General features: G+C 47.6%; 2 protein-coding genes and 1 long non-coding RNA gene across 5 annotated transcripts; 2 read left to right on the plus strand and 1 right to left on the minus strand.

Annotated features, from left to right (window-relative positions):
- Nucleotides 1-2634: 2634 nt before the first annotated feature.
- Nucleotides 2635-6236, plus strand: HOXA2 (homeobox A2). The gene is made up of 2 exons (XM_032286934.1): nucleotides 2635-3783; nucleotides 4413-6236. The coding sequence occupies exons 1-2, from the start codon at nucleotides 3396-3398 to the stop codon at nucleotides 5150-5152; spliced, it is 1128 nt and encodes a 375-aa protein (XP_032142825.1). The 5' UTR covers nucleotides 2635-3395; the 3' UTR covers nucleotides 5153-6236.
- On the minus strand, nucleotides 6219-9630 carry LOC116557444. Of its 2 annotated transcripts, XR_004271521.1 has the most exons (3): nucleotides 9508-9630; nucleotides 9221-9369; nucleotides 6219-6798 (listed from the first exon to the last, which is right to left on the minus strand). It is a non-coding gene; the product is annotated as an uncharacterized LOC116557444 (long non-coding RNA). The 2 variants fall into 2 exon arrangements; XR_004271520.1 differs by lacking the exon at nucleotides 9508-9630 and having other exon boundaries at nucleotides 9221-9501.
- A 246-nt stretch (nucleotides 9631-9876) lies between these two features.
- On the plus strand, nucleotides 9877-12750 carry HOXA1 (homeobox A1). Of its 2 annotated transcripts, XM_032286936.1 has the most exons (3): nucleotides 9877-10339; nucleotides 10543-10634; nucleotides 11111-12750. In XM_032286936.1, the coding sequence occupies exons 1-2, from the start codon at nucleotides 9998-10000 to the stop codon at nucleotides 10597-10599; spliced, it is 399 nt and encodes a 132-aa protein (XP_032142827.1). In that variant the 5' UTR covers nucleotides 9877-9997; the 3' UTR covers nucleotides 10600-10634; nucleotides 11111-12750. The 2 variants fall into 2 exon arrangements, with proteins under 2 accessions (XP_032142827.1, XP_032142826.1); XM_032286935.1 differs by having other exon boundaries at nucleotides 9877-10634.
- The last annotated feature ends 3007 nt before the right edge of the window (nucleotides 12751-15757 follow it).

Here is a 15757-nt window from a genome sequence, read left to right on the forward strand (position 1 = left end):
TGTATCTTTCAGAGGCAGAAGTGGAAAATGTCGCCATTTTGTTTGCAATCCAAAATATCCATCATCATGGCCTCTATCTTCCCCCTGTGAAGCTCCCTCAGATGATCCTTAGAAGCAGGCACTGGAGCCATTTCTGGGTATCTGCTGGGTCCCGTCAAGCTGCCTTTAGAGAAACTCCTCACGGTTTAAGGAAAAGGCTCAGAGGATGCAAAGCCAGGCTGCTGTTTCTCTCACACCCAGAGGTGCTTTCTCCATATCTGTCCTGAGATATACATAAATATCTCAGGTTGATAGATATACATAAATCCTTTTTAAAGAGTTTGGGCTGTGGGAGAAGTAGATTTGCTCCCCACACCTCAACCTTTGTGCCAAAATATGGCGCACCTAAAAATGCAGAGGCTGCACAACCAGGGTTTGTGAGAACTAGAGCTTCCCTTTTGGTCATGCTGAGCAGATACAGGAGTCTTCTTTTAAGTAATCAGTTTAGAGACACGTGTAAAATTATCTGGAAAAATAAGGAACAGCTGGGGGAGAGATCCACCTAAGGATGAAGATCTTTCAGGGATACCACTATTTAAACCTATTTCTGAAATCTACTCTTTAACTGAGGGAGGGATGGTTTGGAGGCTTCCTCCTTCCCCCAAGGCTAAGGTTTGAAAATGAGATTCTAATATGATTTCCCATATCTTACCGGTCAAGATATTCATTTTGGCTTTCAAAGAAAATATTGATTCACCCCCAGTTTCCTAGATATTAAAAAGAAATCCTTATTAAAATATCTCAGGGTTAAAGTAATAGATTTGGGAAGATTTCAGTCTTGAGTGGTCAAAGAAAAGGGTTTCTTCCAGATGGTATTTGAATTAAGGCAGCTGAGGCGGGCCGAAAGCTCTCACCCACGCAGCCCCTGACAAAGCCTCAGAGATATGAAGGCAGCGCTGCTCCCTCTCTGCACCTCCCTTCCCTTAAGCCTGTAATATTTTCTGGTAAAAGCAAATGCCAACAGCCACCATCCCAGAGTATGCAAAGCACCCTTTTTAAAAGCAGCCCTATAACCCTCTTCACTGCCAAAAAATATTTTTTAAAAGACTAGTTTTCCTTATTTACTTGCGTTTCTTGCTCTCCTCTTTGCTCGGTCACATTTTATCTTGGAAGGAGCTGGAAGCTGAAATGTGTTCTTAAGGGCTAGAAGCTGTCAAGGCTTTTGGTGAGCAAGATTGATCGCGCCCAGACTTCCTTCGGAGCTTTGTTTGGAATAAAAGCAAGAAAACTGAAAAACCTCACATTTTCCAAAATAGCATCGCTATCTGCAAGGCAAAACTCTGGGCTGGTCAATGATACAGGCCACTTTATATCTAATTTCCACCTCAAACCCTCTTTGGTGCCGGCCTCAGAGATGGGGTCCTGTCTCTGCTCCTTGGTTGGCCTTTCTTGTTTTCTACGTAAATTTTTCTCTCCCTCCATCCTCTCTGTCCCTGGCCATCAGAATGATTTATTTTCCTGCCACTGATGCCTGCCGGCCTGGGGGAGTCTAATCACTTGGTCCATTTCAAAGGAAGCAAAAGCGAATACCCATCCTTAGGGTTTGGGGGTGGGGGAAGAGGTACCTCCAGATCTATCTCTCAGCCTCCTCTCCTCTTTCTGGCTTGGATTTTTTTTAAAAAGTTATTGTTTGGAACCTAAAGGTATTATCTTTTGAACCCTCTAGCACCGTCCAAGATGCGCTCAGTCTCAAGTCTCCAAATTGGAAAAAAGAGAATGAAGGAGAACGAAAACCTTTATAATTCCTCCTTGGGTCGCCTCCTCTCCCCGCAGCGCTGTTTCTCACAACAGAACCCGGAAGCAAACGTCCCCGGTGCCCAAGGATCAGGAAGGTGTGGGAAGCAGTTCGGGCTGCCAGGGAGCCTTGGCGGTATCTGAACCAACCCCAGCCCTCAACCAGAGCGACAAGGACAAGAAGAAGGGTAGAAAAAAAGAGAAAGGGAGGGAGAGAGAGGAAGAAGCATCTTCTCTTTCCCTGCTGGTAACTTCCAACAGACTTCCTGGAAATCGGAAATACTCACCGCACCCGAGCCCTACGGGTATGAAACCCAGAATGCCAGGAGCCGCACACGCCTGCTCGGGGCGGCATTTCTTTGGCTGGTCGCCGCCCTGGCTACGGGGATTTGGACACATGGACCTGGGGTTGTTGTCTCGCACATGCATCTTTCTCCAGCCACTCCTGAGAAGTTGATGGCGCAGGAAGGTTGGGAAGCTTCGAGAGCCTCCTCCCGTTTTCCGCTTCCCGCCGGAGCCAGATGCAAAGCTGCCGTGGAATAGCCTGCTAACAATGGGCCGGGGGCACTGATTCTGGGCTGGACACTGGGAGGGGGGCGAGAGGCTGCGGGGAGAAGGGGAGGCGGACAGAAGAGAGAGGGAGGGAGAAAGGGGGAGAAGAGGAAAAAGTGGGAAAGACAGACAGACAGGAAGGAAAACAGAGACGAGAGAGATCGGTTTTGAGATCCAGGAACCGGTTTTAGGAAAAGTGAAAAAGGAAATGAGAAAGAAAAGGAGGTACCCCTCCCAACCAAACTCTTTCTTTTCTTCTCTCTTTTCTGTCTTCTCTCTCTCTCCATCTCTCTCCTTCCCTTTCTTTATTCTCCCTCTCTCATCTCCTCTCTCCCTCTGCTCCTTTCTCCTGCTTTAACAGAACTTATGTGGCTGGGATGCAGGGTCCTCGGGTGTCAAAACTTTGAAGATTAATGGATTACTTTGTTAATGACTGCAGGCGTCAGACTGAGGTGCTTAAATGATTTGTGAGGTGCGAGGCGTCTTCCCGACAGTCCCAAACAATGCACGGAGTGTGCGGGGGAGGCAGAGGGCAGCCGCTGGCGGGACCAACAGCAGGGCTCACACTCACACACATTCACACACTCACACACACACTCCCAGGCGCACACACACCAGATCCTTGCAGATCAGGAGGTGCGCAGGCAACCTCGCCCCCACGCACTCTGGGACATCCCCACTCACACCCGCATATATGTATTTTTGCCGTGAAAAAAGTGTAAATAAAGCCTCGCTGGCCCCCAATGAGGCGTTCCTTCCCGACTTTTTTGGATCAATCAAACAGACAGTGGCTTCTTTTGATTAAAGCCCAAATTGTCATTGGGCAGAAGCAATCATGTGACAGCCAATTCGGTCCAATTTCAACCTTGTCTCCATGAATTCAATAGTTTAATAGTAGCGCGGTCCCCATACGGCTGTAATCAGTGAATTAGAAAAAAAACACCCCAGCAGCGATCTTCTATGATAGATTTTTTTTTTCCTCTGCGCTCGCCTTTTTCCTGGGCCTTGCCCCCCCAAAGCCCCTCCAAAAGAGGGAACTTTTTCTCCGAGGGGACTCCAAGGAGAAGGCCATGAATTACGAATTTGAGCGAGAGATTGGTTTTATCAATAGCCAGCCGTCGCTCGCTGAGTGCCTGACATCTTTTCCCCCTGTCGCTGATACATTTCAAAGTTCATCAATCAAGACCTCGACGCTTTCACACTCGACACTGATTCCTCCTCCTTTTGAGCAGACCATTCCCAGCCTGAACCCGGGCAGTCACCCTCGCCACGGCGCTGGCGGCCGCCCCAAGCCGAGTCCCGCGGGCAGCCGCAGCAGCCCGGTGCCCGCCGGCGCCCTGCAGCCGCCCGAGTACCCATGGATGAAGGAGAAGAAGGCGGCCAAGAAAACCTCGGTGCCGCCGGCTGCCGCCGCCGCTGCAGCAGCAGCCACCGGCCCTGCTTGCCTCAGCCACAAAGGTCAGTCCAAAGACTTGGCCCCAGGTCCCCGGGATCCTCTTCCTTCTCCGGGCTGCGCCGAAAGCGGCTGTGGGGGGAGGGGAGAGTGGGCTGGGAGAGAAGGAGGAGAGGGAGAGATGCTTGGTTGCCTTGTCCCTGCCCCTGTGGGCTCAAGAGTGGGTTTGATGCCTGCGCTCTACAATGAGACATACATATTTTTAGGAAGTGGGGGGAAACTTTCCCTAACTTGTGTAATGTGGGATGATTTATTTGAGTTGGAACTGACCTCTTCTTGTCTAGTTGTCCTAGAGTTTGGCTTTTTGACAGTAATGAAGAGTGATAGATCGCTCTTGCTCAGCTAAGCAGCTGATGCATTAATTATAAATTGTGTTGTGGCTGATATAAAGTTTGCTCCCGTATGAAGAGGTTGGGGGGAGCCACAGGCATGAATTCGAGAGAGGTGGAGGAGATGGGGTCTTCCCCGGCTGGGCTCCCAGGAAAGGCAGTACAATAGCTCTACTGCATCCAGGGGCGGCCATTTTGTTGCAGTTGATATTTTCTGCTATATTTATTCTCCAGTGGAATAGCCCCGCTCGGACCCCTCCACCTCCAACTGTGAGTGTGTCTCTTGTTGGTTTCCCTTTCCGCAGAATCCCTGGAAATCGCCGATGGCAGCGGCGGGGGATCGCGGCGCCTGAGAACTGCTTACACCAACACGCAGCTTTTAGAGCTGGAAAAAGAATTTCATTTCAACAAGTACCTTTGCAGACCCCGACGGGTGGAGATTGCCGCGCTGCTGGATTTGACTGAGAGACAAGTGAAAGTGTGGTTTCAGAACCGGAGGATGAAGCACAAGAGGCAGACCCAGTGCAAGGAAAACCAAAACAGTGAAGGGAAATGTAAAAGCCTTGAGGACTCGGAGAAAGTAGAGGAGGACGACGAAGAGAAGACGCTCTTTGAGCAAGCCCTTAGCGTCTCTGGGGCCCTTCTGGAGAGGGAAGGCTACACTTTTCAGCAAAATACTCTCTCTCAGCAGCAGGCTCCCAGTGGACACAATGGCGACTCCCAAAGTTTCCCAGTCTCGCCTTTAACCAGCAATGAGAAAAATCTGAAACATTTTCAGCACCAGTCACCCACTGTTCCTAACTGCTTGTCAACAATGGGCCAGAACTGTGGAGCTGGCCTAAACAATGACAGTCCCGAGGCCCTCGAGGTCCCCTCTTTGCAGGACTTTAACGTTTTCTCCACAGATTCCTGCCTGCAGCTTTCAGATGCAGTTTCGCCCAGTTTGCCAGGTTCCCTGGACAGTCCCGTAGATATTTCAGCTGACAGTTTTGACTTTTTTACAGACACACTCACCACAATTGACTTGCAGCATCTGAATTACTAAAAACATTAAAGCAAAACAAAGCATCACAAAACAAAAACCCCTTTGACCAGGTGGTTTTGCCTTCTTTTATTCTGGGAGTTCATATTTTTACTTTATTTTCTTCTTGAGCTACCCCTTCCCTCCTTTAAATGTTGAGGATTTTCTGTTTAGTGATTCCCTGACCCAGTTTCAGAGCCATCTTATACAGGTTATTTTGGAGTTTTAGTTGTTTTAAACCTAACTCAACAACCTTTTGTGATTTCCTGTGAGCAATATATGAGGCCTGCAAGAAAGTGATCATATAATTGTATCTTCACTTTCTTTTTATTTTTGTATTACATTAGGATGCACTGTCACGCATATTTTTCATAGAATAAATTTTCCTTTGCTATAAGTAGCTTTCTTATTTTTCTCCCCCTCTTTTTTCAAGGCTCATATGATTTCTTTTTCTTTTAGTCTAACTTGGTAAATAAAATTATAGTCACAATTTATCTTCTTTTTTCAATTTTAATACATTTATTAAGGTGGCATGTTCAAAGTCTTCAATGGACAGCAACAAAACAGAAAACAAAGAAAATGGCTAGGGCTTCTAATAAGTGTTTTTGCTTTTTTGCTTCTTCTTCTTCTCCTCCTTCTTGTTAAAGGGAATAGATCTGATTTTCAATGCATAGGTTCAAGCCATAGATTTAAATTGGTAATAGAGACAGGATTGGGCAGTCTAAGATTTGGGCCAAGCCCAAGCTTTTGAAAGTGGAGAAATAAAGTGCCTACAGAAACCCCCAACTCCAGGAATGAGTAACATGGAGTTTCTTCAATAGCTACCAGTCTCCAGGTCAATAACTACGTTATCAACAATTCATTTATTTATACACTTTTGTTTAAAACATGTACATGTCAACCCCCTCCCCCATATATCCCTCCACATTTTCAGTGTGGTTGATTAATCTCCCAGCTGTTGATGGGTTCAGGCAAAACAGACCTAAAAGATAGAGAAAACAAAAAATAAAACAAAACAGTGATTACTATCTGGAAAATGCACCCCAGAAAAGGTTCTTTCCAACCCTGTGGTTCAGTCACTCTAGGATTCTTTTTTTTTTCCGGGTCAGAAAAATCAATATTTCATTCTTAAAACTGTTTACATTGCTAATAATGGATCACTAAGGCTTCGAAGCCAGGTTAGCAAGTTGAGATTTAAAATGGTGTGTTTCTACACCCTAGGTTATAAATTAAGACAGTTTCTAGAAAGAAAAGCACTTTAAATGATATCAATAAAACGTGATCTAGGTTGTGTAACTGGGTTGTTGCTTCCCCCCCCCTCCCTTCTTAGGTATCCCCATGTTTATTTTTCCCTTTCTAGGCTCTGTTCTTACCGTGAGAAAATGCAGCATGTAAACAACATGCGTGTGGGGCGGGTTGGTTTAAGAACCCAGCTCTTATCAGCAAAGGCTTGAAAGTTCCAATGAAAACTCGATGTTTCTTCATAGATTTGCTCCCTGCCTTCCCTTGCCCCTTCCTCCACTAAATCCCAGCTGCGGCGGGCGGCGGAGTGTAGGGACTATGGCTGGTTTCCGGCCCCAAGCTCAGCGAGGAGCAGGGCGTCCCGGCTGCGGCCAGAGCTGCGCAGCTCTTGGATGCGATTCGTCCTACGCTCATAAATCAAACGCTTTCTATGAATGAGAATGTCATCAAAGAGATCAATTGCAGGAACACATGCACAAATAAAAATCCTCTTACGTATTTGCCGGGGATCCCCGTCCGAAAGCATTAAGTTAGAAGGCGTTTAGTCATAATTCATTTTTATTGCTCTTTTAAAACAACAGCTTGGCTGAGCTGCGGATGCCATGAACAGCTCAGGGCCTCCGCAGCGTTTTGTTTCTTCCTTTTTCCTTCCCATTCTAGTAAAAGAGCCCTGAAAGAGGCGTTTTGAGCCAAGCAAACCGCTTGCAGGCGATCATTTTAATCGTGACCAAGCTGGCCTTTCACCCACTCTCCCAAGGCGTTGCAAGAGACCAGCTCGAATCTTCGGGCGCTGACCTACTTGCCTAGAGGGCCAAGGGTCTCCTACTCCGTGGAACGGTCCCAGGATTTCTTGGGGGAGGGAGATTGGGAAAGAATCGAGCTACAGAACCCTAACGGCTCAAGGCCAGGGGAGGCTGCCTTTGTGTGCCGTTCCCGGAGAGCGGCGCTCTGGGCTGCCAGCCTAGGCATAGCCAGGCAGGCTGCGAGCGCCCGGCCTGCCGGGAGCCGGGAGCAGTAAACAGAGGAGGGCGGCCGCGGGCCTGTATGCTAGTGCAAGCTCGTAATCCCAAGAAAGACACTCCACCCAAGATGCCCCTGAAAAACGGCCAGGAGAGAGGAAGAGAGGCTGAAGGAGAGCAGCGCCGAGACGGCGAACTAGCAGAGGAGGGAGAGTGGCTCCAGCCGGGGTCGGCTTTGTGGCAGGCGCCCTGCAGCCGAAGTGGTCCTGAAAACCCAGGCTGACGAGGACAACCAAGGTACAGGAATGAGGCAACGGGGGAAGATGTACCAACTTGCTAGCTCAGGCTTGGAGGGAGGAATACTCCTACCTCTTCACATCCTGTCCCCTCCCCCACAGAAGTTCCTTCTCTCCCCACTGCGGGAAGCTGGCGCTCCCAAGGAAGCCGCCTCCAGGAGGACCGCCTTGCCTTCCCCCTTCTCCAAAACCAGGATTCCCAGGAGCTGAAACTGGGGCAGTGGTGACCTTTCCTGCCTGTGCTCCCTCTTAACCATGCTTGGGATGGATCCAAGTCACCGAGAAATACCATTCCAAAAGGAAATGTTTGGGGAGCATGTTTCATTGCTACTGAGAGAGCCCAGGGTCAACGGCTTGCATGGGTTTTCCTTCTTGAGGGGACAGTTTTCGGGGGAACCTCAGTAGTGGAGAAGAGAATAAAGAAGACTGAAAGGGTGACTAATATATTTGAAATGTGCCTGCCTTGAAAAAAAAAAAAAAAAAACTTCCTTGTTCTAACAGGGGAGGAAAGGCTGAAGGAGAGTGGAAACCCCAGACCCACATACATTCCTCAGTATAAATTTCATCTGTCTGATTCCAACTTTGTACACATGGTTGGAGAAAAATTTATATAGCATTGGCTGCAAAGCTTCTTGGATGATCTCTCGATTTCTCCTACCCAAGATTGCATCAGTTCTTGATCTGTTTGGGTTTTTCTCTCTACAAGCCCTGGGTTAACGTGAAACCTAATAGTAAACAACAATTAACTACCCCATCAGCCTCAAGGTAGAAGGAGGGTGATGGGGAACAGTACCCCTGGCCTGGGATGACACTCAGATTTGCACGAGTCTTTCTAGGCAAAGACTAGAAGGTTCTCATAAGCTACTACACAGTCCGTTGGAAAGGGGAGGAAGTGTCGTTGGGGTAAAGTGTTCCGTCCACCATCAGCCATTCTGTCCACCGCCACTCCCACCTGCCAGTCCCCACACCCACTCCAGACATGCAGCACAATGAGGGGGGTTATAAAAGGAAGCTCTCTTTTTCTTCTTACATCCCTCTCCAGAAAAAGAGGAACGCGAGGGGAGTTCAGCGTACTTTGCTGGAGCTGTGGATCGGCCCTGTGAGGCCCACGCGGGAGCACACAGGCTCCTAGGTCTCCGGGCCCCGGCAGATGGCCGGCAGCACACGGCCTGGCCCCAACGCTGGCCACGTCATCTCTCTCCCCCGCCTCCTACCCCTCAAAATCCGCAAGCGTCGTTTCTCCCCCGCCTCCTACCCCTCAAAATCCGGCGGCCGAGTAGCTCCGCATCCCGGAGGGTTCCCGGTGGAAAACTGAGTGGGGGAGACAAAGGGGCGGAGGGGGGAGAGAAAGGGGCGGAGGGGGAAGAGAAAGGGGCGGAGATCGAGGAGAGAGGGAGGGTGGGGAAGAAAAGCCCGGCCGACCAGGGCGTTTTCGGGGCTCTTCCGCCTCCGCCCCCGCTCCCCTCCCCCCCCAGTCGAATTACAGAAGCTCCTCATTGCCATGCTAATGACGAGCAAGGGTAGTTGGGAGAGTTTCGGAGACCAGCCTGGAGAGAGGAAAGTTTCTTTCTTGCCCTCGTCTCCTTCACGCTCACCCGAGTTCCTCCCAGCCAGCCCTCCGCGCTCTTCCTTATCCATTCCGAGCTTGGAGAGTCGGTGGCCCGGCCTCGCCCTCCGCCACGGTTTTCTGCGCTCCTCACTGCTCCGCGGCCTCCAAGCCCATCCTCAGAGCAGAGGAGGTGCCCTGGGAACCCAGGACACTGTGTCAGCCGGATTCCCTGCCTTCCTGCTCCGCGCGCTGCAGGCTCGGCCCGCGTACTTGCGGCCACCTGGCCCACTGATTCCCGCCCCGAGAGAGCCGAGAGGCCTCTTCCCTTCTCACCTCTCGCTAGTTCATCTTTCAGTGCACGGTGGGGAGGAGGAGGGGACAGGGACGGGGGCGGGGGACACCTCCCCGCCCCAACCTCCCGGAGGCCGGAGGAGGAGGGAGCAGCGGAGTCGGGCGCGCGCAGAAGGCAGCCTCTGCTCTCCTTCGCCGCAGCACTCCGAATCGGCCTTTGCTGTCGCCGCCGCAGCTGCCGCCGCCTGGGCTGCCTGGGGGGGCGACTGCGCGTCACCTAGACGGAGGAGCGCCGGGGATTTAAATGCCACTGAAATGGTGATCTATCACCGCGGAAGCCGGCAAACTTTTGCAGGAGGCTCAGCCATTGGCTGACACCGTCACGTGCCCCTCCCCTAGCGTCCTCCGCCCTCTCGCCCCCCCTCCTGCGCACTGTACATTCATATCATTTTTCTTCTCTGGTCCCATGGAGGAAGTGAGAAAGTTGGCACGGTCACCCAGGGCTTCGCAGGACCAGGTCACTCAGTGACAGATGGACAATGCAAGAATGAACTCCTTCCTGGAATACCCCATCCTCAGCAGTGGCGACTCGGGGACCTGCTCAGCGCGAGCCTACCCCTCGGACCTCGGGATTACAACTTTCCAGTCGTGCGCGGTCAGTGCCAACAGCTGCGGCGGCGACGACCGCTTCCTAGTGGGCAGGGGGGTACAGATCGGTTCGCCCCACCACCACCATCACCACCCCCAGCCGGCTACCTACCAGACTTCCGGGAACCTGGGGGTGTCCTACTCCCACTCGAGTTGTGGTCCAAGCTATGGCTCACAGAACTTCAGTGCGCCTTACAGTCCCTACGCGTTAAATCAGGAAGCAGACGTAAGTGGTGGGTACTCCCAGTGCGCTCCCGCTGTTTACTCTGGAAATCTCTCATCTCCCATGGTCCAGCATCACCACCACCACCAGGGTTATGCTGGGGGCGCGGTGGGCTCGCCTCAATATATTCACCACTCATATGGACAAGAGCACCAGAGCCTGGCCCTGGCTACGTATAATAACTCCTTGTCCCCTCTCCACGCCAGCCACCAAGAAGCCTGTCGCTCCCCTGCATCAGAGACATCTCCAGCGCAGACCTTTGACTGGATGAAAGTCAAAAGAAACCCTCCCAAAACAGGTCAGTCCTGCAGGTTGGTGGATGCTCCTTGATTAATCTGGAAGGCTGATATGCTTAATTTCCAAATAAAATTAATAATCTTTGTTTTTTTAAATAAAAGGCTTTTGTATCGAACTAGTGTTGTAGTGCATGAAGAGCATGGAGAGGGTGCCCAGAGGTGTTGGGGCAAAGAAGCCTCAGGGACTGTTGTGTTTTCAAGGATTTTATACATTTGGGAAGTAGGAAGTGTGTGGGGGTGGTGATTGTGAAGGTAGTGTTCTGTTAATATCTCCAGGCTCCATTAATCACCGTCTGACCACGCTAATGGTTGACTTCAGGTTAACACTTTACACCTCATCATTCACCCTCCACAGCCCGATTTGTGTTGAGTTCTTGATCCTTCCTTTATCTGAGTGTTGCCACGAAGTGTGTAGGGCATCTCAAGTCGATTTAAAAATTTTTACCTTTCCGTCTCATGGCTTCCCACTTTGCCCCAGGGAAAGCTGGAGAGTACGGCTACCTGGGCCAACCCAACGCGGTGCGCACCAACTTCACTACCAAGCAGCTCACGGAGCTGGAGAAAGAATTCCACTTCAACAAGTATCTGACGCGCGCCCGAAGGGTGGAGATCGCTGCCTCCCTGCAGCTCAACGAGACCCAAGTGAAGATCTGGTTCCAGAACCGCCGAATGAAGCAAAAGAAACGGGAGAAGGAGGGTCTCTTGCCCATCTCTCCGGCCACCCCACCAGGAAACGACGAGAAGGCCGAGGAATCCTCGGAGAAGTCCAGCTCTTCACCCTGCGTTCCTTCCCCGGGGTCTTCTACTTCAGACACTCTGACTACCTCCCACTGAGGCGGCACCAGCCCCAGACCACAGCCCAGGCATCTTCTTGGGCTAGGACTTCTTACCCAAAGCACATGCTTAGCTTACCTTTCTTTCCATTTACAATGTCTTTCTTTCTTTCTGATCCTATCTGGGAGCTCCTGGCCAGGATAATATGTTTGCAGATAATTCTGGACCAGAGACTTGGTGAGGGTTAACACCTTAATCCAGATTGGGTGCCAGCATCAATTTTCTGGTGGGCCTTAACATCCCTCCTGCTTTTAGGAGAATTCACAGAACCTGCTGTTTCTTTCAGATGCCCTTTTGAAAAATAGTTCCCTTTGCCAACAGAAACATGCCAGAGGGAATCTTCTCATCTTTTTATCTAACTATATGTACAGCTCCCTTGCCCTTGAAAGTAGGATATAGTGAAAGGAGAGTCCAGGAGCTCACGAAGAAGAGATGCACTATGTGTTTACACAACTAATTCATCCCCTAATTTAATTCAGTTTCCTGTGTGTGAGTTTGCTGGTTGTAAATACTTTGTCCTGAGAGATTTATCTTTATACAGATTTTCTAGAAATGTTTAGATTAGGTTACTAAAACAGGGTGGGCAAACTCTCAAAACTGGTACAATTTTATATGTGCTTATAGGTGAAAGAACAAATTCCCTCATTTAAACCCAATCAGATGCCTCAGAGGGTTGCCTCAATTTGTTCTTACAGTTAAGAAGGCCTGCAGAGCACAAAGTTCAGAAACCATGCTTCCTGTGCTAAGTCTCTCCTAATCCCTATACCTTTCTTCTCCGGCCACCCTCTGTTTAAAATTTGTGCTGGATAATCCAGAACCTAAAAGTATTATTCAAACCAACTTCTTCCTTCCACAGTTATCTTAGTTGGATATGTTGTATTTTCAGCTCAGTTGTTAATGTGATGGATGGCACAACGAATGTATATTTTGTGTGATTCGTGAATAGTCTTTTGCATGTCGCACCATGTTTGATGTTCCCGAAGTACCACACTGAGTTCTATCAGTTATCCTTTGTGAGCCTATGATATTCCCCCTTTCCTGTACAATCATGAACAGCTCTGAGATTCTAGAGTGATATGATCCAGAGCAGAGTTTACGGGTCTTAGGATGTCTGTAATAAATAAATATACTCAAGTTTCAGGTATGCTTAAGCATCCGTGTATTTGGCTGGGCTACAATTTGTTAATTCGTACATTGGCACATTTCATGTGGGAAAAGGGAGAAAGGTGGTAAATATTTTCAGAGATGAGACTTTTCTTGAATAAAAGTTAATGTTCTCCATTATCATGTAGCTGAAACTCCCCCATGAGTATAATTTCCCCTAACCAATGTCTGTTTAATAGGTTGATTCTCTTTAAAATAACAGCTCCTTTATTATAATCAAAGCTCATAATGAAAAAAAAAAAGACTGGTGAAGAAATTTATGAAGCAGATTTATTTTTGAAACAAACACAGGTACTTCCTGGGTCAAGTGCTAACCTTTTCACCTCCAACTGGATGTTGACGTATATATAAACAGAACTCCCTTCAAAAGCCCAAACTGTCTTCAGTCAGTCTTTCCTCACATCAGTGAACCAAGGGCTAAGAGATTCACATTTAATTAGCTCCAGTATAAAGCTGTTGTGAGTATGGGGCCCTCATTCCACTCCTTTTCCTTCTTTTTGGGTTGTCAGGCAGAGTTCCAATATATTCCACCCTTTAAATGTAGTGTTTTTAATAAACCCTTGCATCCCTTCCCCCATTCTTCCTGTCAACATATATCCCTTCCTGTAGCTCTTCCCCACTTCTTCCCCATCTCTGGGTTGCACATCTAATTCCCTTCAGACTCAGCTTTGATTTTATAGCCATCATGGCTGTAATGGATCCACAGTTTTAATTCCATGCCACATAACCCAGAAAAAAAAAAGTTATTTTCTCCTCTGGGCTCAACAGATACTTCCAGGTGAACTTGCGGAAGCTACCCTGAAGTCTTTCAATATCCAAGTTGTTTCTGACCAAGGAACATATCTGCTCTCAAAAGAGGAAGCCAGCAAATGATAAGAGTTAAAAGTGGCTCACCTCCCAGACCTGTTTATCACTTTCCTTTACTTTCACATATTTTTGGAGGCATTTTATTTAGCCCAACAGTAGAGCAGAAAATTTACAGCACTGAAAACAAATACAGACATATGACTTCCTTCCTCTTCAAAGAGTGTTTTACAAAGGATAGGCTGGAGGAGAAAAACCCTACAGAAACTTGGAATTTGCAGGCCGTCTAGAGCATTTGTGAGAATTCCTGCACTGCTCTGTCAAAGGAGAGAAGCCTGAACTTTGCAGGCGCAGTTGCTGCGGCCATATCAAGGGCGCCGGGTGCCCTCCCTTCAGCTGCTGGGTTCTGAGGTTGCCTGTAAAAGACTCAAGTGGTTGGAGAAAAACTTCAAAGACGGTCAATCCTTTCTTTCATTTCCTGCTTGGCCTTATACTGTATCTTTTGTTTATTAGTGTAAGGCCACACAGCAAAACAGATGGCTGGTTTCCAAATACTTTAATGTGTTAAAGTGTCATTTGCATGCCACTGGCTCCATTTCAATATCTAAAAGCAGGGCACACTGGAATCCCACAGATTTCAGTCTTTAAGGTGATTTTAATGCAGCAGAGAGAGAGAACAATAAATTATGGCTAACCATCTCTAGCTTTCTCTAGATCATGGAATAAATCAGTTAACAAGCAATGCATTTAGGAAACATTAATACACCTTTCAACAAGGAAACATTTGTATCTTTTTAGCTGTCCCAATCGATTAAATCAAAGGCGCTTAACACATCCCATTTCAAGGTCTCTCTTTTTCTGCTTTCGTCTCTGAGCACAGTTAGCTACTTGAAAAATGACAGTGATAGTAACTGAAACAACACACAGTGGGAAAACTGAAAATAACATTTTATTGATACATTTAAAAAGAAAACAAGTGTCTCAATTAGGCACCTGGGATAATTGCGATATAAAATTCTAGTTTTCTAATTTTTTTCCTCACTTCCTCTACATTTAGCCAAAGTACTCCCCAAATACAGAGTGTCCCCAAACTAGGCTAGTGGAGGTCTTGCTTTGGCTCTGAAGTCTGCTCTGAGTTTCACCTTTGAAAGTTTACTTTTGGAGGCTATTCAAATGCAGTGGTGTTTTCCTCAGGGGCAATCAGATTCTAACCGATCAATATTTACTCAGTCTGAAAGGGTTGTTGAAAAGGCTGCTAACAACAAACTGCTTAGCTGCTCACCCCTGTTTAATCTCAGGTTCACCGAAAGTTCAAGAAGAGATGAATGCAGTGATGGGTCACTTTAGAATGAGTCCCAGCAGTTTATCTGAGCTCTCAGTTAAAGGCAACAATTATAGTTCCATCCCTCTTTGGGAAAGGGGCAACTTTCCTATTATTCTTTTGCTAAGCAATGTTTACTAGAAACTTAAAACACTTTCCTCTCCCCTCCTGGTTCTTTTCTTTTCTTCCTTGTTTTTTCTTTTTTTTGGAAGCGTCCAGCTGCACTTTCTGCCCCCTCTTCTAGTTTTCTGTTAATCTATTAGGTTTCATTTGACTTTAAATAAATTACATCAAATATTTTTAAAATGTTAAATTAGTCTGACAGAAAAGATCTGATTTATTTCAGGTGCCACGAGCTACGAAATGAAGCTCTTTGGGCCATTAGAGTTTATCTTTGTGAAAGTACAGAGCAAGATTGAATTGAAATCCATTTGTGTTTGAGTAATATTGACAATCAGAGCCCCAATATCAATCTGAGATGGCTGTTGAGACAGGAGTGGAAAAGGGGGGAGGGAGAATTGGCTTGCACAGAAGCAAATATCTCAGGTGGAAAGTCAACTTTAAAATTTTACGCCTACCTAATGCATGCACTATTGAGAGATGAAAAAGGAAGACCCAAGGAAGCCAGTGGGGAATGGTGAGTAGAAGATGCTAGACACTGAAGCTAATTGCTATAGCTCTTCAGAGGTCAAAGTTCATGTAATCACTGCATAAATGCATACTAAATAGGGATTTATTAAGCTTTCCTGATGGCTGAGCACGTCTGTGAAAAATGGTCACTGCTGTTTGTGTTTCCTCCTCAAGAATAATCATTCTTAAAGTAGGCATTTCAGGCTTTAATTTATTTTGAGAGACAGGCAATCTCTCTGCTTAAAAATTTTGAAATTAGTGCATGAACAGCATCTTTATATTGATTGGATGGGGCTGTAAAATACCTCTCTCACACTTAGAAACGCTATGGCTTTTTCAGTACATACAAGAACACACATTAGCATGCCACTA

Source organism: Sapajus apella, unplaced genomic scaffold, assembly GCF_009761245.1.
Source record: "Sapajus apella isolate SASKATOON/1434 unplaced genomic scaffold, GSC_monkey_1.0 scaffold19, whole genome shotgun sequence".
Taxonomy (NCBI): Eukaryota; Metazoa; Chordata; class Mammalia; order Primates; family Cebidae; genus Sapajus; species Sapajus apella.

What these genes read in the sequence shown, in the direction of transcription:
- HOXA2 (XM_032286934.1), top strand. Translation starts at nt 3,396, where the DNA reads ATGAATTACGAATTTGAGCGAGAGATTGGTTTTATCAATAGCCAGCCG. An exon ending in TGCTTGCCTCAGCCACAAAG is followed by an intron (nt 3,784 to 4,412) that starts GTCAGTCCAAAG and finishes CCCTTTCCGCAG; the next exon opens with AATCCCTGGAAATCGCCGAT.
- HOXA1 (XM_032286935.1), top strand. Translation starts at nt 9,998, where the DNA reads ATGGACAATGCAAGAATGAACTCCTTCCTGGAATACCCCATCCTCAGC. An exon ending in AAGAAACCCTCCCAAAACAG is followed by an intron (nt 10,635 to 11,110) that starts GTCAGTCCTGCA and finishes ACTTTGCCCCAG; the next exon opens with GGAAAGCTGGAGAGTACGGC.